The 27,590-nt window shown below is 26.0% G+C and overlaps 1 protein-coding gene across 1 annotated transcript in view; it reads left to right on the top strand.

Moving 5' to 3' along the window:
* Positions 1-424: 424 nt before the first annotated feature.
* Positions 425-27,590, top strand: part of LOC100206181 (nuclear FMR1 interacting protein 1) — a 39,740-nt gene continuing 12,574 nt past the window's right edge. The window contains exons 1-7 of the mRNA XM_065788410.1: positions 425-564; positions 1,093-1,672; positions 14,940-15,020; positions 15,915-15,971; positions 16,215-16,291; positions 24,614-24,706; positions 24,779-25,239. Coding sequence (XP_065644482.1) covers positions 1,103-1,672; positions 14,940-15,020; positions 15,915-15,971; positions 16,215-16,291; positions 24,614-24,706; positions 24,779-25,239 — 1,339 coding nt within the window. The 5' untranslated portion in view covers positions 425-564; positions 1,093-1,102. The remainder of the gene's footprint in view (positions 565-1,092; positions 1,673-14,939; positions 15,021-15,914; positions 15,972-16,214; positions 16,292-24,613; positions 24,707-24,778; positions 25,240-27,590) is intronic.

Here is a 27,590-nt window from a genome sequence, read left to right as displayed (position 1 = left end):
ACGTGTTTCGTTTTTTGTTTGTTTGTTTGTTTGTTTTTGTATACTTAATGGCTGTGATTTAATTAAATACTTTCATAAAGGGGCAGTCCACGCTGGCTCGGGGCTCTGACGCAAAAATTAAATTACGAAGCTCGAAAATCTTAACGTCATCTATACAATCATGTGTGTAATCTAATTGTATTGACAAGAATTTAGGGGGTCACTAAATCATTGGGACCTGGGTAAAAATTGTCCCGTTGTCGTTTTTATTTTTTTTTATTTTCTGATGCTCCACTAATATTTACATGATATGATATTTAAAAAAATAAAAATATTTTTATTGCAATTTTTTTCGTAAAAAAAAAAAAAAAAAAGAAAAATCCCACGTTGACTCGATTTCAAAAATGTATTTAGTCCATTTAGAAAGTCGGCAACACTGATCTCTACAATAACGTTATTATAGAGACCGTGGGTCCGGCAGTCGAGTTATATTAGTCGTAACAACACTAATAAAAACAAACTTGTCAAACTTGCACGTGAACTACAAAATGTTTGCAAAATTGAATAATTGAATACATCAATTTTGTAAGAACTTTCAGACTAAATATAAAAATTTCTGACCGAGATACTTATTCTGCATTCTAGTAATATTGAATTAGTAAATATAACACCTTTTACTAAATAAGTTGAATTCTTTGTTTTTGTACTTTTTCTGGAACAAAGTTTAAAGAAAATTAAACAATATTCTTCAACGCTTTTTATCTGAAAATTGAAAACTAAAATACTTTTTTTATCCTAATTTTTTATTTACTCATTTCTCTTTATTGATATTAAAATATTTTTAAGTTATATAACCATTTGCTTGTAGTTACAGCTATAGTTCTCAATATAACTAATAATAATATTATATATAAATATATATTATATATATATATATATATATATATATATATATATATATATATATATATATATATATATATATATATATATATATATATATATATATATATATATATATATATATGCATATATATATATATATATATATATATATATATATATATATATATATATATATTATATTATATTGCTTTTACTTTTTTATTTTAGTTTTGCAAAAATGAGTTACACTAACACTAGTTTTATTGCTGATAATGGAAATTACAAATATCAACAAGAATCATTAGATTCTTCTAGGAATCAAAGACAATTTTATGCTCCCTTTCAACCATGTGCTCCTCATGTTGGATCACCATTCTTGTTTTCCAATCAAGATTCAGTTTGTAATCTACCATCATATGTTTTACCAGTAGTACCTCCACCAAATATTATGAGACCACCACATTTATATATGCAAACAGTAAATCCCCCCTGCAGCAATCAGTTTTACCCTCCACAGCAGCTGTTACCACAAAACCTTCCATTACAACAGCAGTACAACAATTTTCCCCCAAACAATAACTCTTGGAACAATTGTTCATTGAATGTAAATGGTTCAAACTTTCTGCAAACATGTAGCAGTTTTCAGGGTGACAAGAATAACATGCGTCAATATAAAAACTTTCATTCTGGTCATCAAAAAAACAATAATTTTTTAAAAAACCAAAACAGTTATTATAATCAAAATAAAAACTATAAAAAAAGTTTTAATGAAAATTCTACAATGAAAAACAAAGAATCTATTCCTAATGTAAGTATAAAAATTTTTTGTTTTAAGGGAGGTTCGATTTTTATTTACAAATTTTAGGTTGTTGTAATAATAAAATCTTTGTTGTTTTATTTATTAAAGTAATATTCATTATATTAATACATATTGAAATAGTATGCACTGACAGAAAATTTAAAAAGTTAAAAATTTTAGGGTTATGCCGTACATGTTTTATGTGAAAACTCAAATCTATACTCTTAAGTCTTTAATTTTGAATAAAAGGGAGGGACAAGAATTTTAGTCTAGATTTAATAAATAGGGGGAGGGGGTTAACAAAAGGGGGTGGAAACTCAAAATGCTATTAATCTCCGCCAGATTGTGAAAAATTCTGATCTGATGCCATATTACAATATAAGTATTTTTTACAAAAAATTCCAATTTATGAAACCAAACTATTATTTTTGACAAAGCATACATTAAACTAGTTAATTCTAGTGTTGCTTGCGGTCAACTATGCATTTTTTAACAGCTGTTCATAATTTCAATCAGATTTAATATGCTGATATATATTTAAAGCTTTTATCTGTTTATATGTTGAAACTCTAATATTGTTAAGCTATTTAGTTATACCAAAACTTTTTTATTAAAAATGTAACTTATGTGAATATTTAAGTTGTAAACATTATGTTATTGTTAGGTATTATTTTTTATTGTTAATAATTTCATTTAAATTTTCTAATTAAATAACAAATTTAAAAAAAAAGGATCTTTTTTCTTCAATTTTTGTAAAATTTATTGACTGCAACTTCATCAATATTCAGTTGCTTTTATAGAATAGTTTTATTACAAAAAAACTATTTTATAAAATAATTTTTAACACGCATTTAAAAAAATCTCAAACTTTTGAGCTTAGTTAAAAGGTTTGCAATAGTTTAATTTATTTAAATTTATGTTAAATTTACGATTTTTAGGTTGAATTTCTATAACTTTGGTGGTAAGCTAGTCTCATCTTTGTTTCATGTCAATTCTATTGACAAATCCATTACTAATCATATGTTTATTTTGCACAAAATATGGCTGAATTTGTTAAAACTATAAACTCCTTCGGTGAATTTAAAGAAACAACTTATTTTGTGCTGTTTGTGGCTAGCTAGTTTGTTTTTAACTTTTGAGTTATAGCTATTTGTCGATATTTTTAGATTGAAATTTTCAGTAAAATAAATAATTAGAAGTAGTGGCAATTTATAAGATTTCAATATTTGACTGAGTTTTTATTTTTAGCAAGGTCAGGGGTATACTCTAATTTTAAATTGGTCGCCAGAAGGGCGATTAAAATAACCAGTTCATTAATTTTGGTCACCGGCTGATATATTGAGGTGCCAGTCACTATTTTTTATGAAAATTTTTGCATTCAGCGGATTTCTCGCATTTTGTAGTCATTTTTTATTATAGGACTAAGTGTAGACTAGAAATAATTTGCGTAAATAAAAATAATATTGTAAACTATAAATAACATTCATTTTTCTACCTTCTGAAAAAACATATGCCAATATATACGGCATTATACGCTTGAATTGAGGGGTAACAGTATCGAAAACAGCCAAACTGAACTAATTTGAAAAGGAACTTTCCAGAGAGAATAAAATCAAAATTGTGAAAAAAGAAATAGTATTGAGAATCCTAAAAGCATTATAAGATCGAAATTAGAAGAAAATGATTAACATCGAAATAATTAAAAATTGAATAATGTTAAAAATTAAAAAATGATTATGATTAAATTTTTTTAACTGATAGACTGCCTGCCTAAAACAAACCCTCAGTCGATGTAACAGTTGATGTACAACACTCCTTGCATGGTCTATCTCTTTGCTAGTTTTTCGATAGCACTCTTAAATCCAAATTTCTATATTATTCTGTATAGGCATTTTCAACATTATTCCTTCTAAATGAATTTTGATTTTTTTTTTTCTTTCTTTACAAATCAATTCCTTAAAACTAATTTTTATATTAATCCCCAAAAAACGTGTCTATCAATAAAATTTTGATATTAATCTGTTTTTCAAGTCTTATCTTCCCGAATTAAGCGCTTATTTTATCCAAAAAAAATATGCGCTCTTTTTTACAGCAATAAAGTATTGACAAATAAAAAAAATAATTTACATTATTGATAACATTATTGATAGTTTAAAAGTATTTTAAAGTATCACGTTGTAATTAAATTTGATTTTAAACTGTGTTAAAAATTATTTAAACTAATTTAACAAAAATTATTAATAGAATCTAAGCTTGCCATTTAACAAAGATTATATTTCCTTGTAATTTATTTATTTAAACAATCTTATACTTAACATAATCTATTTTTTTTTGTTTATCACAGTTTATTTATTTATTTTAATTTTTACGTATCTAATAATTTTACATATTTTTAATAAAGATTATAAACAATTAAAAGACACATTTTATCAGTTACCAATAAGATATTTGTAAACATAATAAATAAATGTATTATGTCAAAAGAACTTTACATGATAATGAATTAATAAGAAACAAAAAATATATCAGTGAAAAGAATTTGCTTAACCAAAAGCACTTCTTCGTTTTATAAGAAAAATAAAGTTTTTAATTTCCTTTCGCTTATAATATTCTATGATAATCTATGATGGAGAGACTTATATTTTATGTAATGAATTAGTTAGCAAACGATTAGAAAAAAACTTCTTTAATAAAAATTGCAAAACTATTTTACATTCAACGTTTTACTATTTTACATTCCTTCTAAACTAAATTTAAATTTTCAAAATCATATTTAAAGTCTTTCAAAATTAGTTTTTTTTATAAAACAATTTGTTTCTTTAAAAAATTCTCAGTTGCGGTTAAATGCTTTTTTTTATGATCAAATATTTTCTGAATAAATGTCACATCAACGACATTAAAACATAATTTTAATGCAAAAAAAACTTTAAGCAAAATAAATTACGTTAAGAACAAATATTTTCGAAACATCGCTCTTTTATAATTTTTTAAATAAAATTAAGTGACATTTTTTATATAAACAACTTACGATTGCTTAATAAGGAAACAAATGTTCTTTTATTTACCAAAGAGTATAATATAATTTTTATTTATGTACTCGTGTCTTATTTCCAGTGGTGGATTAAGAAGGGTTGGGGTTAGAGGGGGCTATAGCCCCGGGCCCTGCAATGTTAGGGGCCCCAAAACAGTCAAGAAGACTTTTTTTATTAGTTGATATTACGCTGTGGCACATAAAAAAAGCTTCCAAAATAAAAATAGCCCCTGACCCTGAAAAGTCCAACAAGATTCTAATAAAACTAACGCTGGTTTTAGTTTTATTTAAGCTAAATTATTTTATAAATAAAAAAGTTCATTTTTTAATAACTATTTTATGCTTCGCGTAGTTTGAAAAGTTTAACATATTTGAAACAATTCTTCATAGTAAGATGAACAAATGAAATAATTAAATCATTGAGTTACTGTAGAAATTAAATTAACTAGATAGAAATCAACTTAAAAGGTTAAAAATACTTTATGAAGAGGAAGCAAAGCTGCTTCACAGTACTTAATTGTGGAACTTTTAATTTTAATTAGCATTTAAAACAGAAAAAAGAATAACTTTAAGTTTAAGTATAGCGAGTTTGTAAGAATGGCAACTAAAGCAAAAATATTTAGAGCTAGTAAACCAATATCTAAGAACTTAAAAACTTTTCTTTATATCTAATAACTTTCTAAATATATATATATATATATATATATATATATATATATATATATATATATATATATATATATATATATATAAAATGTAAGAAGTGGCAAGCAAGATAAAGAGATGCACCCTTAGCAGATGCTAATTTTGCAATGGATTTAATATATGGTTTCCAAGAAAGATCAGAAGTAAGAGATAATTCTAGAGGACAAAGGGTAGATGACTCATCGAGTACATTACCAATCATAAATATAGGAAGATCTAGACTGTTGAGATTAGCTGGAAAAAATTGATTTTTATCTGAGTTAAAGTTTACCAGCAAATGAGAGCCCCATGCTGTAGCAGAAGTGAGATGCTTTTCAAGCTCAAATCCCCCCTCCAAGCAATCAGAGAGTGTTGACTTCTTATCAAGACAAGAATAAATGGTAGTACTATCAGCGAACAATACATCTTAGATGTGAGAATTTCTGAAAGATCATTAATGTAAATTAAAAAATTATAGGGCCAAGGATAGTACCTTGAGGAACACCTGAAGTTACAAGAAATAAAGAAGAGTGCTGTCCATCAACTTTTAATATGTAGTAAAAGTGTATAATAAAAAACATCTTGGTGCGGAAGAATAAAAAGAATATGTGCGAACACTAAAAACCCACCAAATCTATGTACAAACTAACTCTATTGGTTCAAAATATACGCTGACTAAGCAAAATAAAATTCTAGAGTATTTTGTTGAAATGTTTAAAAAATTTTATTATTCAAGATTTGTTAAGTTTTGAGATTTCTAGCATAAATTGTATTAAGAATATATTATCAAATGTACTATTATTTTAATACTATGGCTCATTCTCGGAGCAACATCTGCAAGTATGTAAAACTCTTAAACTATTATTATTTGTTTACAAAAATAAATGTTTTAAGTTCATATTTTTTAAATTGTCAAAATTTTGACAATTTAAAAAATATTTTGTTTATAAAATATTTTTTAAATTGTCAAAATTTATTATATATTTTAGATTTTATTAATATGTTCTTATTTTTTTATTTAAAAAGTATGTATTTTTTATGTAATTGTAATTTTGTGTATTTGATTTTTATTCTAATGTAATATTTTAAAACAATTTTTACGATTTATTTTGTAAACAAAAAGACTTTCAACAATAATTGCGTTTTCAATGAAATTATTAATAATCATCAAAGTTGATAAAACTAATTATGAAATAAACATACAAAAAGTTTCTGGTTACTAAACACAAACATGATACAAAGATACGGCATGAAACTTTAAGTACCGTAAAAAAGTTGTTTTTTTTTCATCTTACTTTTTTATTTATTTATTGATCTATTTTGTGATTATTTCACTTTATATTGATCACTCTCAAATCGAAAAAATTGATTATTATTACATAATCAAAACAACAATATATATATATATATATATATATATATATATGTATATATATAGAACCCTTAGATGTTGTACGAAAGTTTTTTCGATATTTTGTTGACAAAAAGTAAAAATTAAAATGCAAGACCGGAATTTTTTTTTTTTAATAATGATAGACTGCCTGCCCCAACCAAACCCTCAGTCGATGTAGCAGCACTCCTGTGCGGGTCAGGCTATTTGTCAGTCGATGTAGCAGCACTCCCTTGCGAGTCAGGCTATTTGTCAGTCGATGTAGCAGCACTCCCTTGCGAGTCAGGCTATTTGTCAGTCGATGTAGCAGCACTCCCTTGCGAGTCAGGCTATAAGATAGTCGATGTAGCAACACTCCGTGCATGATTTACAGTAAAAAAAATAAAAATAAAAACATTTTATTAAAAAAAATAAAAATAAAAACATTTTATTAAAAGAAATAAAAATAAAAACATTGTTTATATTGTTAAAAACATTCAAAATGTTATAAAAACATTCAGAATGTTTTTAAAAACATTCTGGTCAATTAAATTTGCGTTTTTGTGGCTTTTTTAAAAAACGATTAATTTGTAATTAAATTAATGGTTTTTACTTTCGTCCAACACGGAAATGTTGGACGAAAGTCAAAAGTAATTAAAAGTGACGTATGTGTTGGCGTAAGAATCACTTTTTTCCTTCCGCTCTTCCTAAAGCCAACAAACTATAGAACTATATATATATATATATATATATATATATATATATATATATATATATATATATATATATATATATATATATATATATATATATATTGTTGTTTTATATATATAACAATATATATATATATATATATATATATATATATATATATATATATATATATATATATATATATATATAAATATATATATATATATATATATATATATATATACACATCTTGCAAGTTTATATCATAATTATTTTTATTAACTTTGATGATTATTAATAATTTCATTAAAATCGCAATTATCTTTTATAGATGTCTATTAAATTTTTTTCTTGCTTCATAAACTTCGTCTTTTGTCTTCCAGTAACTCCCAACTCTAATAGTGGTTGCTCACAGCCTTGTTAGAAGTGAAGATGTTTAAAAATCGAGAAAAGAAAGAATTTATTAATATCAAACATTGTTAATATCAAACAACATATTAAATTTAATTGTTTTATATTAAAAATAAAAAATAATAGAAAATAAACATTCGCTTTTAGTAACAATAAAAAAGAAGTTAAATAATATTTAACTCGTTTTGTGATAATTAGTATTGTTGCAGTAATTTAAAAAAGTTAATGTCTTTAAAAAATTAAAAAATAAAGAGAATTTTATGATGTCAAATATTTTTTTAAATAAACATAAAATTCACATTAGTCTATTGTGTTAAGCATTTTTTATTTAAAACAAGGCCTGATATATGCACACACACGCACACACAGTTGGGTAGGCCTATTTTTTAAAAAATTACACATGCCTGCAAAAAAATATGATCTTTTACACATAAGAATACAAACTATTAAAAAAAAAAATTAGATAAAAACATTGAGTGCTGTCAAATTTGATTCAAATATTTTTGTTTTTAGTCGAAAATATTTTAAAATAACATGAAATACTTGACTTTTAAAATAGAATGAATTACATGACTTATTTTAAAATTTGGATTTTAAAATAAGTCATGTAATTCATTCTATTTCATGCTATAAAAGAGGGTTATAAATATAGTTATTATTTGTATTGTGCTAAATCGGTGAATTAATGCTACTGCAATTTTGACCACTTTAAAATCCTATTTTGGCGTAGCCTTGCTATGTAGAGATTTCAAGCTACCTTTTTAACTAGTTTTCATTTAATGATTGAAGGTTTCTTAATAAAGGTTTGATACAGCTTCATTTTAAATACATAACATTTGCGTCCCATTCCAACGAATAAATTTTAAAACATGTTTCATCATCTTTTTTTGATATCAATGGAACTATTGGAAGTTACGAGATTTTCTCTAGTAAACCAATTTGATTTTAATAATTGTAAAATCTTTTATAACATCAGTTGTTGTCTGTTTTTAAAATAAATTTTTTCGAAAAATGAACCAAAGAATAATTCTAAAATATGATGACGGCATGCCAGATTATAGTTTTGATAAGTTTGCATTCCAAGCATTTTCATAGATTTTGAATCTCAGATTCTCAATTGAAACTGAATTTTAACAAATCATCTATCTTACCCATTCCTGTAGTTTCAACTAAACTTTTGAGAGCTGCAAACTAGACAATAACTTATCCTTCATCAGTCTGGTTTTAACATCATATTTCTAATATGGAGAATTGATATAAAAAATGTTATCCATTGGTTGTTTGAAGTCTTGAACAAGTTATTTTTTTTATTCATTCATATTTTCACTGTTGTATGAGAGATGCAATTGTTAGAATAGTTTAAATTTATATGACTAATGTATATGACTAATATAAACCAGTACCAATGTGGTAGTGGGCTTGCCTTTTAAGCTAGAAGTTCCAAGTTCCAACCCAGCACATCCCTGATTGTTTTGCATTCACTTTGTTTTTCCGCACAGTGATCTTGTTCATCAAGCTTTGTGTTTTAAAAATAAAGAGTTGAGATAGAGTTGTAATCACAGTTATAAAAAAAAAAAAAAAAAGCTTCTTTGACTGTAGTGGCTCCCTCGGCCTTGGGGAGGTGAATTCAGTGAAAAAGTTATGTAAATAGTATTAGAATGTAAAACATATTGGTTTTTAAAACAAATGCAAAAACTAAATATTTATAGGAACTAATAAATAAGTTTTTAAGAACAATTTTTAGTTTACTTAATGCACAAAATTTTGTGTTTATGATACCTTTAAAGCAGTGCTCAAAAAGGGAAAAAAATGTAACAGGATGGTTTTCAGTATTTTCAAAATAACATCTTATAATTGCTATATAGTTTATACTTTTTAAAAGGTGTTGGGCTGGCATACCACCTTATCCTGCCTTACTTCAAGTACTTCTATAAAGTATTTTTAATGACTATTCTTTAACAACAAAAACAGCAGAAAAAAAATTAAAAAAATAATATACAGTAAAAAACAAAATATGGTAAACACTGCAGTAATTTTGAATTTCAGTTCTCTATTGTAAACACAATATAAAAGTGTGCTTATATATAATGATTGTGTAAGAATAAAATTTAAAAAAATGAAATTACAATCTCCACCCCACCCCCTAATCTTACGACCATTCCTACAATCTACACTCAAACTCACACATATCTCCACCTATCCTCTCCTACAATTAGGTAGATGAGAGTAGGTTAACAGTTTGTTGAAAAATAAGAACAATTAGCATAATATTTATAAATAGTATGCATAATATTTAGTCAGCATTTTATGCAAGTTTTTTGAAAAAATTCATTGTGTTTGAAAGTTATTGCATTGGGAAGTCATTGCGAAGCAAGTTTCTTTATGAATGATAAAGCTTTTTATGCATTATTCTTGTTATTCTAATATAATCTTTTAAGTAGATCTCTTGTAAAATACTGTTTTTAATTCAAGCTGGTGGTATTTATGTAAAACAAATATATATTAAAATGATCAAATGCTTATAAAAAAACCGTGTGTATAGCATGCATTGCAACATGCATGCGTTTGTTTGTTTACATAAAGAATAATGGAAATATGCAATTATTAGTAAGTATTAAACAGAACAAATAAAAAAAAATAGAACAGGTGCAATTGAAGTTTTGTGTGTGTGTATATATATATATATATATATATATATATATATATATATATATATATATATATATATATATATATATATATATATATATATATATATATATATATATATATATATATATATATATATATATATATATATATATATATATATATATTAAGGTGGGTCATTATGATGTAAATGCTAAGTTGGGGCTGTGAAACATTACTTAAATGTTACATTACAGTCTACTTATGAAAAAAACTCCTTTTGAAATAAAATGGAAGCGTGTATTGGATCCGCAACTTCGTGAATTAAAATTACTGTATAATTGTATAATGTAAATACATGTGGTTTAATGCTATGTTTCATTACTTGACATCTTGTTACATTAAATTTAAAAATGCAAGCAGTTGTTGAAGGAGAAATAGTTAGAGTGTAGTAGGTAACACATAACAGCAAATTGTTTGTTGTTATTTGCTATTTGTTATGGCTCAAGAAGTCAGATTTAGAGTCAAATTTCGGTAATTCTGCTCAAGATTTGTGACACTGCAAAATCATTCCATGTCGTGATTTGTGTCTAAAAACTTTCATAGTTGTTGCTGAGATGTCTTTAATAGTATGTTCAACCGCCTGAGAATGGCATGGAATGCCACTTAAGACATCAACATGGAACTGGAAATGTTCAAGATCATCATTAAAAACAGTTGATAAAAGTGGTGGTCGTATTGCAATAGCAACAGACCAGTTGATCATCTTTATGAATGGCGAAGCTTCTGGATCAAGCTTGATGCTTGATTTATCAAAGACACGTATCTTGCTACTTTGTAATGTAGCTCGTGCGTCAATTATTTTCTCACACAAAAACTGACGAATTGATACATTTTTATCTGTAACTCCTCCAAGAAGAATGTTCTCAGGATTAGCAAAATAACAGTTATTTTGCAACATTGGTTCTAGAATTTTCCAGTCTTCTTTCCCTAGTTCATAACACTGCTTCATAAGATAGAAGAAATTTCTTGCTCCGTCAAGGCAAGAAGAATGATGCTTTATGTTAAACCACGATGGCGCATTAACATTTATGATGTATTTTGTAATTCTATGCAATGGTTTTAAAGGATTTTCCTTAGACATATACAAACGTAAAATACGATTAGCCTTTGTTAGCCGCCTTGCATGGTTTAGATTTGCCTGGCATAACAGTCTGGAGGAACAATATATGATCACAAGCAGTGTATCCCTGCTGAACAGTTAAGCAAACTTTTAGAAGGTATATCTGATCAGAGCTTAAATCTTTCTTAACATCAACACTAACATCCTCAACTTTACCAAGTATATGTTTAAAGTTCACAATAACTAAATCTTTTAGATCAATATCTAGTGCAATGTCTATTTTACATGTTGAAGTAGCTGGACTTGTTGAACTTCCACCATCCAGAACGGAGAAAAAGGTAGTTCATTTGCATGTTACAATCAGAAGTGATATCCTGTTTCCCATAAAATCCAATGCAAAGTACTTTTTGGACTTCAGCAGCATGCTTTTTAACTTCCTTTTTCCTCAACATATTTCTCTGACGACGAAGTTTTGCTGGATCAATAGCATTCTCTGGCGTTACAAGATCTAAATCTTTTAGTATGGCATTTGCTATTAGGCAAACATTCCTGTTACTGATTTTACACCTATCCATGGCCTTACACAACTCAGGATATTGTTTAGTGTTGTAAACCTTGATCTCTTCATCACTTGACATCTCATTATCACTTGACATCACTTCATAACTTGACATCACTTTATCATCTGACATCTCGATTAGCAAAAATTCTTCATCTGACTTTGACTGTTCATTATCACTGCAATATGTTTCATTTGGATCAATTTCTTTATCAAACTTCACTTTCTTATCTGTATTTGGTAAATTGCATGTTTTACTTTCTCTTTTTTCTCTCTTCTGCAGCTTAATTGTTTCTTTTTTGTCTACTTCTCCTATTAGCAACTTCCGTACCGTTTTTTGATCTATCCAGAATTCCCATTCGAGTGTTTGAGTTTTTTTTTGGCAGTGGACATGAACAAGCTGACTTTTCTCGAACACTATTATTACTACTGTTGTAAAAAAGCATCATTTTGACCTGACATATTAAAATTCAAGTTAAAGTTGGCAAAACTAAGTTAAATTTTTATTACATTTCTTTTACATATCATTAATAACAAAATGCAACTTTATTTCCATGTTTCATAAAAAAAAAAAAATTCGACCCACCCTAATATATATATATAAAATAATTCTATTTCAATCAAAAAAATTTTCTCTTTTGATTTTGATATTGCACACCCTGAATCCAAATTACATATATATATATATATATATATATATATATATATATATATATATATATATATATATATATATTTTATATATATATATATATATATATATATATATATATATATATATATATATATATATACACATACAAAAAAAACAGCAATTGGAAATTGTTAACAATTGGAAAGCCAATTGTCATCAATTGTACTGTTGCATTCCATTCATAAAATAAATTGTGAAATTTGATCTTATACTAGGAAAAGTTTTGATTCATTTTTCATAACTTAAAAGATGATAGAAAGTGGTTCAAAATTCCATTTTTTGGACTGGAACAAGAATGCTTATTATTTAAAAACAAAGAAATTTCCTAACAATTTCATTGTTAGAATAATTTGAATTTATATGACATTAGTCATACAAATTCAAACTATTCTAACAATGACATCTTTTATACAACAGTAAAAATATGAATGAATAAAAAAAACTCCTTGTTCGAGACTCCAAACAATCAATGAATAACATTTTTTATATAAATTCTCCAAATTAAAAATATGATGCTTAAACCAGACTGATGAAGGATAAGTTATTGTTTAGTTAGCAGCTCTCAAAAGTTGAGTTGAAACTACAGGAATAGGCAGAATAGATGATTTATTTAAGTTTAGTTTCTTGAAAAGTAATGTGGCTGAGAGAGAAATCAAATTGTGTTTTGATTATGTAGAAACACTTACAAAGGTATATCGGAAAATTAAGAAGTTATTTTTAAAAATCTACCTTAACAAAATGATAAACTTTTAGAACAGATTAAAATATTTCTTATCTTTTTTAATATATAAATAACATAATAAATATTAGTTATAGGCTAAACATCTTTTTTTCTTCTTCACTTTCCTAAAAGAAAAATGTTTATTAATTGTTTCAGTTGTCTTAGGGAAATTAAGCTGATTTTAAAAAAACAAACCTGGAAGAAAATGAAAATCATAATTTGTCAGCCAAACTGAAATATTTTAAGATGGTTTTTAAAAAGTTGAATAGATTTTTGAAATGCTTTTGAACAGAAAAATCATTGGTTTTATTTATGGTCATTTATGGTTGGCAACTTTCTTAGATCATACTAAAGTTTGCAGATTATACTAAAATTTGTTTTAAATAAGTGTATCAATCTTTACCATTAATAGCTAAATTAATTTAACTGATAAAAATATTAGAAAACCTACAAATGGAAGTAATATTGATTATGCTGCTCAGTTAAAAATTAATCAAGTTTGTTAAAGTGATACTGACCGATGAGAAGTAGGCCAAAAAAAAGCAGAAGAGTTTTTAGCTAGTCTGTTGAGACTAAGCTCCTTTAAGAGATCCTCAAGTGTCAAGGCAAGTTGTGTTCATATTAAAGAAAATGTTTAAAAAACATTTGGGCTAAATTTATTTAATTAAAACTAAATAATAAATGCATATCAATAATACTATAATTTTCATTTTAGTTGAAGCTCGCCTTTTCTTGGTTCTCGGAGTCTTTATAATATACATTGCAATCTGCAGAGTTGATAATTAATTTCATGCGCGTTTAATTCATGCTTTCCTGACTCATTGACTTAAAATCATAAGTTGCAGTATTTTAAGTTTTTTCTTTTGTTTTCTTTTTGTTTGCTTTCTATGAACTCCTAACTTAATTATTGTTTTATATAAGTTAGTGACTGTTTGCAACCTTGTTTTGAGTGAGTATGTTAATAAATTCATAAACCAGTAATACAAAGTGGTTTATATAACATTTATCAAACCTCGGAATTAGGAAAAATGAGGTCGGCAATAATTTGCTGACCTTAATCTTTTAGAGGTCGGCATCGGGTTGGCAAAAATTATTTCATACAAAGGTCTTACCATAAAACATGAGGTCAGCAATTTTTTGCTGATCTCAAACATCCTAATTCCGAGTGTTGATTTACAAATTACTATACTAATACAATAGAATACTGTACTAATACTAACACAACCACTAATACAACATGGTTATATAACATTTAAAGATAACATTTATAGCATTTAAATAAAATGGGCATTTCATATAGACAGTATTTACTAAACGTTTTATCAAATAATCTTATTATTCTTGTAACTATTGTATGTTTTAGGGACTATATCGGTGTGATCCCTGTGAAAAAGATTTCAATGGTGAAAAAGCATTACTAGCTCATCAGAAAATGCACATAAAAGTAATTTTTTTGTGGGTATTTTAAGTAGAAATAAAAATTACTTATAAATTTGATCTAATTGATGTGGAGAAATCAGACTACAACAAGGTTTGATCCTCCTCAAATTGAATATTTATGTATTCAAAAGTATATTGTATTTGCAGGTAAAATTAATTAGAAATTAAATAGTATTAAATAAAATTTATTAGTAAATTTTCGAAAATGTATTGATTAGTATTACTGGTTTTTATAAAAAGTTTACTTGATTTTGTCATTTTTAACCACAAATAGGTAAAACCTTTACTAAAGGAATGTATATATATATATATATATATATATATATATATATATATATATATATATATACATATATATATATATATATATATATATATATATATATACATATATATATATATATATATATATATATATATATATATATATATATATATATATATATATATATATATATATATATATATATATATATATTGGACAAGTAATAGAGACAAAAAGGTATTTAAAAAAAAAAAATATTTTTTAAAATAATTTTTTATGGTTCAAAGTAAGTAAGGTTTATAAATTTTATTATTATATTAATTCAAGTAAATATTTTATGGATAGGCAAATACGCTGCTCTTTATTTAGAAGTTTAAGAATATGAAGTACTCTTTTTTGAAGTACCTTTTCTTAAGCATCAATCTTCATATATAATTCTCATTTAAGCTTCTCATCTAGTACTTAAAAAAAATTAGTAATACTAAAAAAGATAAATAAAGTATTTTACAATGTTTACAAGATTTAAATATGTTTTAAAACTTAAAGGTATACACTACATACTTTTTACAATTTGTACAAGATTTAAATTTTACAATTTATATCTATGAATTCTTTGTTTTTATTTTATTACAGTGTGAAGAATGTTCATTTTCAGCATCAAGTAAATCTGTAAAACTTCATTTTATACAAGTTAGTGTGTTATTGTTATGTTATAAAATATAAATTTGTATAAAATATACAAGTAGGTCCTTGTATATTTTATACAAAATTGAATATATTTTTGGTATTTTATAATATATTCATTTAATATAATCAATTGACTTTGATTTACAACCTAAATGTAAATTGCTTCTTATATTCTAATATGGTTGTGATAGATTTAAATAGATTGTAATAGATACATATATAAATGCATTTATATATATCATTTAGAATCATGCAGAAGGCAAGTTTCGCATTTGCTTAGAAACACCTGAAAAAATTGAAAAGTGGAGAGAAGAAAGAAGAAGGTATTTAAAACTCTTTTTAAAGTTTATTTTAACATTTGTTTAAATAGAGACAAATGATTGTGTCCTGTGTATCTTAAATTTTAAATTTTATTATATATTTCTGATGGAAAAAAGATAACATATAACAGTATTTGTATAAGTAATTGTTTTTACATCTACTAGAGCAATGTTCAATGTGCAACTATTTTAAGTTGTTATATATATATATATATATATATATATATATATATATATATATATATATATATATATATATATATATATATATGTATATATATATCAAGCAAATCTGATTCCGGCCGGAATTCAAAGTTTCCAATCCAGTACACCCCTAATATATATATATATATATATATATATATATATATATATATATATATATATATATATATATATATATATATATATATATATATATATATATATATATATATATATATATTAATATTATAAGTTATAACTTATATATATATAACTATTATATATTGTTTTTTTCCTAAAAAGAAATTAAGTTAAGTAATAAAATAAGTTTTTAAGGACAAAATATAAAAAAAAAATTTTTTTAAAAAAAAGGTAGTATTACCAAAGTATTACTTTAATGGAAGTAGTATGCAAAATAGAAAAAGTCAAATCTGAGTTTAAAACATTCGAAATGTTGGTAATGAGAACATAAATATAGGTGATTGGATAATTGATTTTGTTCTATACAATTGAGTCAATATTATTGAAGGCATTTTTGCTAAATAATTGTTCATAGATGAATCAATGGTAACAACACTTCTGGTTTCTAAAAACAAAAATCTATAGATACTAACAAAATATCTTATTGAAAACCACTTATTTGATAAATATGAGTTTAAAAATTTAATAGTTTTGTAAAAAAAAAGTTAAAAAAGTTATCTGTAAAAAGTATAAATACATTTTCCCTCCCCTTACTCCCCTTTAACTTTTTTTTTAATCATGTTTATCCCCTAATGTGATTTTGCCAAATCTGGTCTAAACCAATTAATTTTGGTAATTACATATTTTCTCTACTATGTAAATATCTAAAATGTAAAAATACAGTAAGTAGTTAATGAAGTAAAAGCAATTTTGGTTGCAATATGCACTTGCAGGTTTGCAAGTCTACGCATTAAAAAAATAGCCTCATTAAAAAAAAAAACGAAAAACTTAATCTGTCTTTCTTATTTGAATGTTTGTTTTTTGTATAGCATATCAGCAAGAAAAACTTAAGAGGAACAATGCTTGTACCAGCAATGCCTTCAACAACAACTAATGTAAACATGAAAACCAATATGGCACAACATTTGGCTTTCAATATATATAAACACCCGCACGCTCCCATTGTAAATTTTTTTTTTTTTTGGTACATAATTTTGATTAGATATAATCTTACTTTTTACATAATTTACATTTTACAATCTGGAAAAAAAAAACCACATAAAAAAACAAAACAGAAACATCAAACTATAATTTCAAAGAGATATATATTTTTTTAAATGTTCCTACAAAAACTTGCAAATAAAATTTCCATTAAATATTTTTAAATTTAGTTTATATTTTATTATAACTATTAGAAGAAAAAAAAAATTATGTTATATTTTAGAAAATCCTGCATAATTAAGTGTTCTTTTCATAAACTATATAATTTCCAAAATTTTAAAAACTAATACCCTCCTGGTCAGTTTTTATATAAAAATTGTTATATAAAAGCAAAACAGGATTTTTTAGTAGTTAAACTCCAAATAGCATCAAATTGCAGGAAAAAAACTATAATAAGTAAAAGTTTTTTAGAGCATGACAGGTAAAAGTATGCAACTTTAATAAATGGTGAGCCCAGCCCGAAGGAGTTTTTAGAAATAAGAGTTGATGGAGCTAGAGATAATAGCATAGCACAACTACATACATTTAAAATGCATTTCTGGACCTTTTCTAGAAGAGAAAGAGCATCATTAGGAGAACCAGTCCAAATATGACAACAGTATTCCATACAGGGGCCAATAAGAAATTTGAAGAAGTAGAGAATGGAATATATATATATTACATTCCATTCTCTACCTCCATAGTTGTTTGCATTAAACAACTGAGTTTTGTTGGAGTTAAAATTTACAAGCCACTGCAAGCCCCTAGCTGTTACAGAACAAAGATCAGATTCAATAATTGTGGCACCTAAATGTATAGGACTTTACATTTATAGATTTAATAACTTTGATTTTTTAAAAAATTTTAATTTAGTTATAAAAGAGTCACACGCTGTGACATAAACCGTTAAAAAAAATTTTATTTATAATTTTTTCATTCATAAATTAATTTCCATTAACGCTCAAGTATTGATGCTGCTCAGCAATTGTTCTGATGGTAATAAAATAAGAAGTTTAGTGAATCATAAATGAAAATTTTATTTTACTTGGAGCAGTAATATTCAAACATAAAAATTTAAAACAAAGTCATCTAACAATTTAGTCATCAGCAATTGTATATCTTGATCTTTCTTACTCCGGATTCTATTCTTACACTTTCACTACTTTTTTACTCCAGATTCTAAATTTTGTCTCTATAAATCATCATCATATTGTATCTTTATTTATCGGTAGTTCTCTATCAAACTCAATACATATTGTTAGTGGAGTTCCACAGTGTAGTGTGTTAGGTCCTACATTGTTTCTATTATATGTTAATGATTTAATTGCTATAACAAATAATCTGGATTGTTGTATAAAACTTTATGCAGATGATATATAGTTTTTACCGATTTGATTTATATAGTTCATACCGTGACGTGGATCTAAGCCAAAATTTAATTGTTGCTTTAAATAGACTCGTAATATGGGCAGGTATGTGGCAACTAAAAATTGCTAGTAGTAAGTGTTTTTCACTTAGAATAGCATCTTCGTTTCCTTATGCAAAGGTATAAAAGTTAATTATAAATTAGGTGAGTGTACTTTAACTTAGCCCTCCAACCCAAATGATCTAGGAGTCACAATGGACTGTAACTATAATTATAAAAAATGTATTTCTCATGTCATCAATCAAGCTAACTCTAGAGCATACTTAATCTGGAAATGTTTTAAAACTCATGACCCTTGTATTCTAGTTAGAGCTTTCACTACCTATTTTAGAATATTATTCTCCAGTTTGGTCGCCTAACCAAATTGGATTGATTAAATCAGTTGAAAGTGTCCAACGAAAATTTACTAAGAAAATTAGTAACCTTAGAAATTTGCCCTGTCATAATAGACTACAGTTGCTTGGTTTGGAATCACTTGAAGTTTGGCGTCTTAAAATTGACTTAGTAACGTGTTTTAACATTTTCCGTAAACTTATTTGTACAGAACAATCTTTGTTCTTTGAGATTGACAACAATAGCCGCACCCGGGGTCATATTCATAAAATACGCAAACAGTTTTTCGCTTGGATTCAAGAAAATATAGTTTTTCTTTCTGAGTTGCTGACATGTGGAACAATATGACCTCGGATTCTGTGAATGCAAAATATTTTTAATCATTTAAATAAGGTTAACTCTTTTGACTTAAATATTTTTTCTAAAAGGAACAACTAATTGTTTCTTTATAATTTTATTTTTTTATAATATTTGTAATTTTATAATTTTGTTATTCGTTTTGTAGTGGTGCATTTTTGTTGTTGAATTTATTTATGAGCACGCTGTTAGTGTCCATCTTTGTATGGGCCTTCGTGTCCTTTATAACATGTATTTGATGTTTCTAATAAATATCTATCTATCTATTGTGCTCGCCACTTTCTTACTCCTGGTTCTATACTTTATCTCTATTTGAATGAAGCACTGTTGGCATATCTGGAGTGGATCTTCAAATGATGTCCTTTCTTTTTTAGACAAGGTGTAAAAACGCAGTGTAAACATATTTGGACCTGCTCTTGCACCCAACCTTCAACCATTGTCACATCGTTGTAATGTTGCTTCTCTTCCTCTTTGCTATAAATACTATAATAGGGGCTGCTCTAAAATGCTAGTGTCTCTTGTGCCATCTACTAAAATTCATTCTTGTGTTACTTGTCATTCAATTAAGTCTTATCCTTTTACTGTGACTGTTCCTAAGTATTCCAAAAATTCTTGTTTGTCAAGTTTTTTTCCTCGAACTTCAGTTCTTTGGAATTCTCTCCCTTCATCTTGTTTTTCTGATTCATATAATTTGCAATCTTTTAAGTCACCTGTTAATTGTTATCTTGCTTTTAAAAACTTCATCTTTTCTCTTTCAGTAACTTCCAACTCTAATAGTGGTTGCTTGCAGCCTTGTTGGAAGTGAAGATGTTTAAATTGGAATAAAAAGTCTTAAATTTGTACAAGCGTTTTAGATTTTTCTCCTCCTAAATGATTCCTAATTTTGCTCCAAATAATGCCAAAGGATAAAAAAAATCTTTAAATGGATTTAGCACTAGCTGGATAAGTGTGCAACTGCCATAAAAATCTTTCAAAGTTTGCAGGCAATTTGAAAGACCTAGATTCCTTCATTTCTATAATTGTTCATCAACTTGTTGCTGATGTTGTGCTTTTTACAGTATCATTGAATAGATATGTTGGGGAACAATTAGTATCTTTTAGTTTAAATGCATAGTAGCCAGACATAAATTTGGGATAGACTTTATTTAACCATTTCTATCTTCTTGATTTCTTTCTAATGTTCTTCCTAAGTTAAGTTATAAGAGTAGTAAACTTAAACAAAACATCTGTATTTAATCAGATTTTTTAATTTTTTTACATATTTTTGAATTTTTTAAATATTTATGAATTGGTATAATATGCTTTATTATAGAATTTGGAGTGACATCCTTTTTTGTCAGTGCATACTGCAAATATCTAAAAAGGAATATATGTTTTAATTAGGTTTCTCTTTATTCTTATCATTTGATTAGTTAATTTAACTTAATTTCAATTTTCAATTTTAGATTATTGTCATACCTATACTATACCTATACTTGATTATTATAAAAATTCAATTTAAGTACACATAAATAGCTATCTAATACTTACATTTTTATTGAGTGTTTCTTTTGCAATTTTGATTGCATCTTTAACAGCCTGAGTGCAATATTATTTAATTGGCTTCCAGTATCAACTGCAGAAATGAGATAGGGTTTACTTCCATTATGGATTCTATGAGCGATTATAGAATTAATACTAACTGTAATCCAACCATATGAATTAGGGTAACAGTATAATCATTGATAAGATCTTTTTTCGTGAAATTAATTACTTCTTACCTTTACTAAGAGTTCTGAAGGTATTCATTTTCTATTTGGTGGCTTATATTCAGGTCTAAGCTTTTAAGGAACTTGGTAAATTCAAGATTTTCTACTTCGTTGCATGGTATATTTACAGAAAAGAAAAATTTTTCAACTTGCAAATCCAGTTCATCCTTCTGATTACTTATTGTTGTAGTAACAAAGTTAGAAATGAATATTTGATGTTGTACCGTCATTGCAGTTGACTGAACAATTGACAAATAAAAAGATTTACTAATTAAGCTTAAACGATCTTGTTCCTTATCTACTAACTGGTTAGACTTATTTGATGCTGCAGATTGATGGCCTTGACTCTAAAACTAATATATTGCTAAATACTTCAAATGGATCTCAACTCTCTCTATTTTTTTAATTATGCTCTCTTGCAATAATTACATATTACTCTTTTTGGGTAATAACTTAATATGCTCATTTCATTCCACTCACAAGCCTTATTTCTTCCCCCTAAATGATACTTTGGCATGTTGTAAATATAACTAAAATTTTAAAATGATAACTCTATTTTAAAATAGCTGTATATTAGAACAAAATGCAATCTGATTAAGTAACTATAAATTAATCAAACTTTGTTACTAAAAATTTGTACCAAACTTTAGCAAAAACCCAGTAGGGTTAGGTTTTTGCCAACTCTAATATATATATATGTATATATATATATATATATATATATATATATATATATATATATATATATATATATATATATATATATATATATATATATATATATATATATATATATATATATTAGTAGAAAATCACTTAACAAAATTTTTTTTCCTTTGTGTTTCATCAATAAAGTCTTTTCACTGTGTTTCATCAATAAAGACTCATCAGAAATGAATGATCAAATTAATAAAACTTCAATTTATACCAAAAATTAAATTACAGGAAGTCGCAAATGTCTTAACTACTGTAAATTTTTCACACATTTGTGGAATTTGCTGACACTATTATAAAAAAAATTCTTTAGAAATTATTACTTATGCTTTTTTTAAATCATTAATATTTTTACCTTTTAGTTCCCATATATATTTTGACAGCATGGTGTCTTTTGAATACTTTTTATTTTAAAAAGGTTACTTATGATTGGCAAAACGTTTTTTCCATTCACCCTCTGTTATGCCAATATATTATTTATCAGGTACATTCTTAGAGGAAACAACAAATTTATATACCACATTTTTTGATAAACAACTTCCACTCATTAGACAATTGTTTTTTTTGTTTACAATTACAATTTTCTGTTATTTTTTCATTATATGGGGGGTTGAACCAAATTACATTTCTAGTTCTATTTCGCTTTTTTGTATTCTTATTTTCAGGGTCAAGTTTTAGTTCAAAATTTTCAAAACCACTTTTTTCAATGGCATCTTTAAATATTCTTTTAGAGGAATTGAATACACTTTCATTAGAGAAGTTTTGGTTTAGCCTGTTATTAATTGAAATCGGAATTTGTTTTAGAATTTTGGGGTGGATGATTTGAGTTAATATTAATATACAATAATTCATCAATTGGTTTTTTGAAAGGCTTATATGAATTTTCAGACAGGTTAAATGTGACATCAAGAAAATTAACAATTTTTAAATTTATGTTTATTTCGATTTTGAAAGCCAATATTTTTAAAAACTTTTATAATATCTTTTCTAATTTTATCGAGCTGTGGACCATCATCGCGATAAAGGTCTAAATCTTTTATATTGATTATTTTACTTAATAAATCTAAAATATATAATCCAACAAATTCACAAATTTTTGCTTCGTCATAACTGCCCATTATTTGGTTTTTTCTTAAAACTGAATGTAACAATGAAAACCAAAAAAAGTGCATACTATGCGTACAAGAAAAATTTTAAATAATTACACATGCAAACCAAGAATGCTTACTAAAAAAAAATCGGAATTAATTTCAAAATGTAGGAACGAAAATAAGTTTCTCCTAAAAAACTATAAAAAATAGATGAGCTCAAATAATAGTTACATTAAATCTCCCTTTTGAAAAAATATTTTTAAAAAAAAGCATAAGTAATAATTTCTATAGAGTTCTTTTTATAATAGTGTCAGCAAATTTCACAAATGTGTGAAAATTTACAGTAGTTTAGATATTTGCTTCTTCCTATAATTTAATTTTTGGTATAAATTGAAGTTTTATTAATTTGATTATTTATTTATGATGAGTCTTTATTGATGAAACACAGTATTAAATGAAAAAAATTATTGTTAAGTGATTTTCTACTAATTTATACTTGCTCTGTTCTTTTAAGAACATTAAGCGCACTATTTTGTAGAATTCACCCTAAAGTTGTTTAAATGAAAAAATCCTTATTTTTGCTTGAGAGAAGGTTAAAGATGATATCTTAGTAAGCAATTTGTTTTGCTAAGTTTAAATAAAAATAATTTGTTTTGCAAAGTTAACTTTAAACTTATTCTTTAAGGTATATTTAAGATAAGAACACAACTTTTTTCAGCGCTTAATGATCCTAAGTGCCGAGCATTTATTTACTGATGGTTGTGCAGAACAGTACAAAAATTATAAAAGCTTTTACAATCTATGTTAACTATGCGACCTAATGCGTCTGTGTGTATATGTGTGTATTATTATATGTTCCTCATATGCAACTATTATTTGTGCATATGTGCGTATTATTATTTATGCATATGCATCTTCTATGTGGGCATATGTGCGTATTATTATGTGTGCATATGGGCCTACTATGTGTGCATATGTGCATATTATGTGTGCATATGTGCCCACCTTTTTTTATAATTTGGTTTTGCTGCCAGTGTTGATGGCTGGCTGGGCTTGACTCTTATATGTGTGTGTGTGTGTGTGTGTGTGTGTGTGTGTGTGTGTGTGTGTGTGTGTGTGTGTGTTTGTGTGTGTGAGCAATGAAAAAATTGACAAACACTTTAAATATATCTACCAACACATATAGTTAGTCTATTAAAAAAAATTTAGATAGAGTAATTAATAAAAATATTATATATAAAACTATTAATACTATTATAAGTTTCTTTTTTTTTTTTAATTGTACTTTTAGAAATTGGCCATCTCAGTCAAATATTGCAGAAAAGCAAAAGAGAAACATACACAATCAGGAAGCTGGTGCTGTCATTGAAAAAAAAGAATTCACGTTTGTTAATTTTTATTTTATAGATATAAATATTTTTATTTGAGCTAACAATTAATTTATTTTGACTTATAGCTATCAGGAGCGTGGTAACCGCAACGAGCGAAATAAAGCAAGGAGGGGAGAAAGAAAGAAATGTGGTATTCGTGTTCGAAGTGGGGGTAAAGAGGGAAATTTTAGTAATGAAAATAAACAGGAGAAACTGTTAAATGCAAATGATGATGCTATTTTAGCAACTAAAAGTTCTGATGAAATTGTAAAAAAAACAATAACACCAGATTCATCATCTATACAAGAAATTGTAGAAAACTCACCAGATTCATCATCTATACAAGGTTCTTTAGACATAAAAACTGTCCAAAGCGTAGATATAAAAACTGCAAGCAACAATGGTTTAAGTTTACTGCACGAATATGACGATTCATGTGATGAACAGCCAAACAGTTTAGTAAAAGAAATAGAAACAAAACAACAAGATAAAGAAGAAGGTGAGTTAGACACAGAGTCAGAAGAACATATAAAAGAGAATTTAGAAGGTAAGTTCTAGGATTTCTATGATAGTATATTTGTTTATTGTTTTAATATTCTCATAACATAATGTATTATAGTTGACTGGAATGGTGACCTATAGGTTGTTCTTGTGTTTACACTCCTTTAGTTTTAGTTTACACAAGCAATTTATGGCTCCCAATAAAGTAAAAAAATAAGAAGTTCTTTAAATACATAAAATCATTAAAAACAAGTTTTTCAAATTGAGGGTTATATCCTTAAGTAGGAGTAAAGTATATTTTTATGTTTGATAAATATAAAAATATAAAAAGAAATATTTTTTTTACCTGTTTTAAGCGTTTATAAGGCAAACTACAGTTTTTTCAAGAGAATGAACAAACTAAGATTTGAACTGTAGGGTTATTTCATGCCAAATGGACTAAAGTTTTAGAGTTTCAACATAGAATATCTGAAACTTGGATTGGTTTACATTAATGAGAAAAGCAAATTCTAAAAGGTAATATCCAATATAATAGATAATATCTGATATATTAGACTTTTATTACAGTGATTTCAGAGGGAGAGAAAAAAAAGTGTGTGCTCATGAGGAAATCGCAAAATCTGAACACTGAAAAGTAGTACAAAGTGTATAAAACAATAAAAACAGAGTTTTTGAATATACAATATATATATATATATATATATATATATATATATATATATATATATATATATATATTTGTATATATATACAAATATATATATACATATATATATATATATATATATATATATATATATATATATATATATATATATATATATATATATATATATATATATATATATATATATATAAATAAAGCCCTCTGCAAAGTTTTTAATTTTTTTTTTTTCTATTTCTTGTGCATTTTATTTAAAGTTTTATATACTACCTCTTCAATTCCATTGAAGTTTTCACACTTGACTTGTAGTTTCCTTATTTTACATAATGCTAACTTAGTTTGCTTATTTATTTTAATTGATTTTAGCAATGACACAAAATTTTCAGGAAAAACCCACAATTTATTGTCTCACTTAAATAGTGCACAACATTCCAATCACAAGTATAAACTCAAAAACATAATCAGTATTTAATATTATACAACATGATTAGTTAAAATGTAGTTTCAAAAGTTAATCAAACTTTTTTAGGTACAAACTGAATATTTTGCTCTATGCTCTGCTCTATGCTCTGCTATTGACAAAGGAATATCTTGCTTCAACACTTCATTAACACACACTTTCGAGTAGTCTTGAATAGGTTTTAGGACTCTTTCAGCAGGATAAGTTACTAAATGTTGTTTATAAAACCAGTCCTTAAATGTTCTGTAAGACCTATATTTTCCCTATTTCTTACAACTAACTAGACACTACTCAAGATCTTTCTTCATAAATTCAAGGATCTCAAAAACCAACCAGCTCATGCCTCCTACAAATGATGACAGTTTAGAAGTAATTGGATTTTTGTATTGCTCTTGAAAATTTGGCTTGCTAATATCTTGTTTAAAGTCAGAGCTTAACAGTTTTTTAGCAACACTTTCTCTAACTTCGGGCAATAGTTCCTCATCAGCTATGGAGAAAATAACTTTTCTCTGTTCATGGTTCCAAAGATGTTGTTTAATCACGTCAAGGCATGCTTGGGCTATATTATGTCTTTTAATTTTATAATTTTCAATATCTCTGATTGCTTGTAAATCCATCGAAGGAGACATACACTTTAAAAGCAGAGTTTTTAAAAACCAAAAAGTATAAAAAACACCAACAAGCTTAGCAATCAGTAAAATGTGACATATTGTTTGCAGAAAAAAAGATTTAAATCAAGCTGTGGACTAAGAAGGCAAAGTACAAGATTATAAATTGATTTAGAAAGATATCTTGCATGATGGAAGGCACCAGGTCTTTTAAAATGAAATCCTGTGAAAAATCTTCCTAAGAATACAACTGTTAACTGGCAAAGGTACTTATAGCCACCACTGGAAAAAACTTTTTTTTTAAAGCTCCACTGCTAAGCTGTAAGACTTTATCAGCCTACAAAAAATATTTATTCAAAATATTTTATTAATTATGAAAAATTATTTGTGTTGATAAAAAATTTTTTACTAATGTTATATATTTCTTTTCTAATAATCTTAACAGATTAAAATCTCAAAATATCTCACCTTATTTTCAATAAATGTTTCACTGTTACTTTTCTAGTCAAACTTGTTTATATTCTCATAATTTATTCCTTTAGCAAACATTTTATCCCAGTTATCGTGTAATGTTTTAAGAGTATTGTCTGCAGGTCCCTTTGTAACTTTGTCTGTTGCTTTTTCTATTTCTTTAGCTTGGAGTTCCACAACTTGGTATCTACACG

Source organism: Hydra vulgaris, chromosome 01, assembly GCF_038396675.1.
Source record: "Hydra vulgaris chromosome 01, alternate assembly HydraT2T_AEP".
Classification (NCBI taxonomy): domain Eukaryota; kingdom Metazoa; phylum Cnidaria; class Hydrozoa; order Anthoathecata; family Hydridae; genus Hydra; species Hydra vulgaris.
This window is presented reverse-complemented; position numbering and strand designations above follow the sequence as displayed.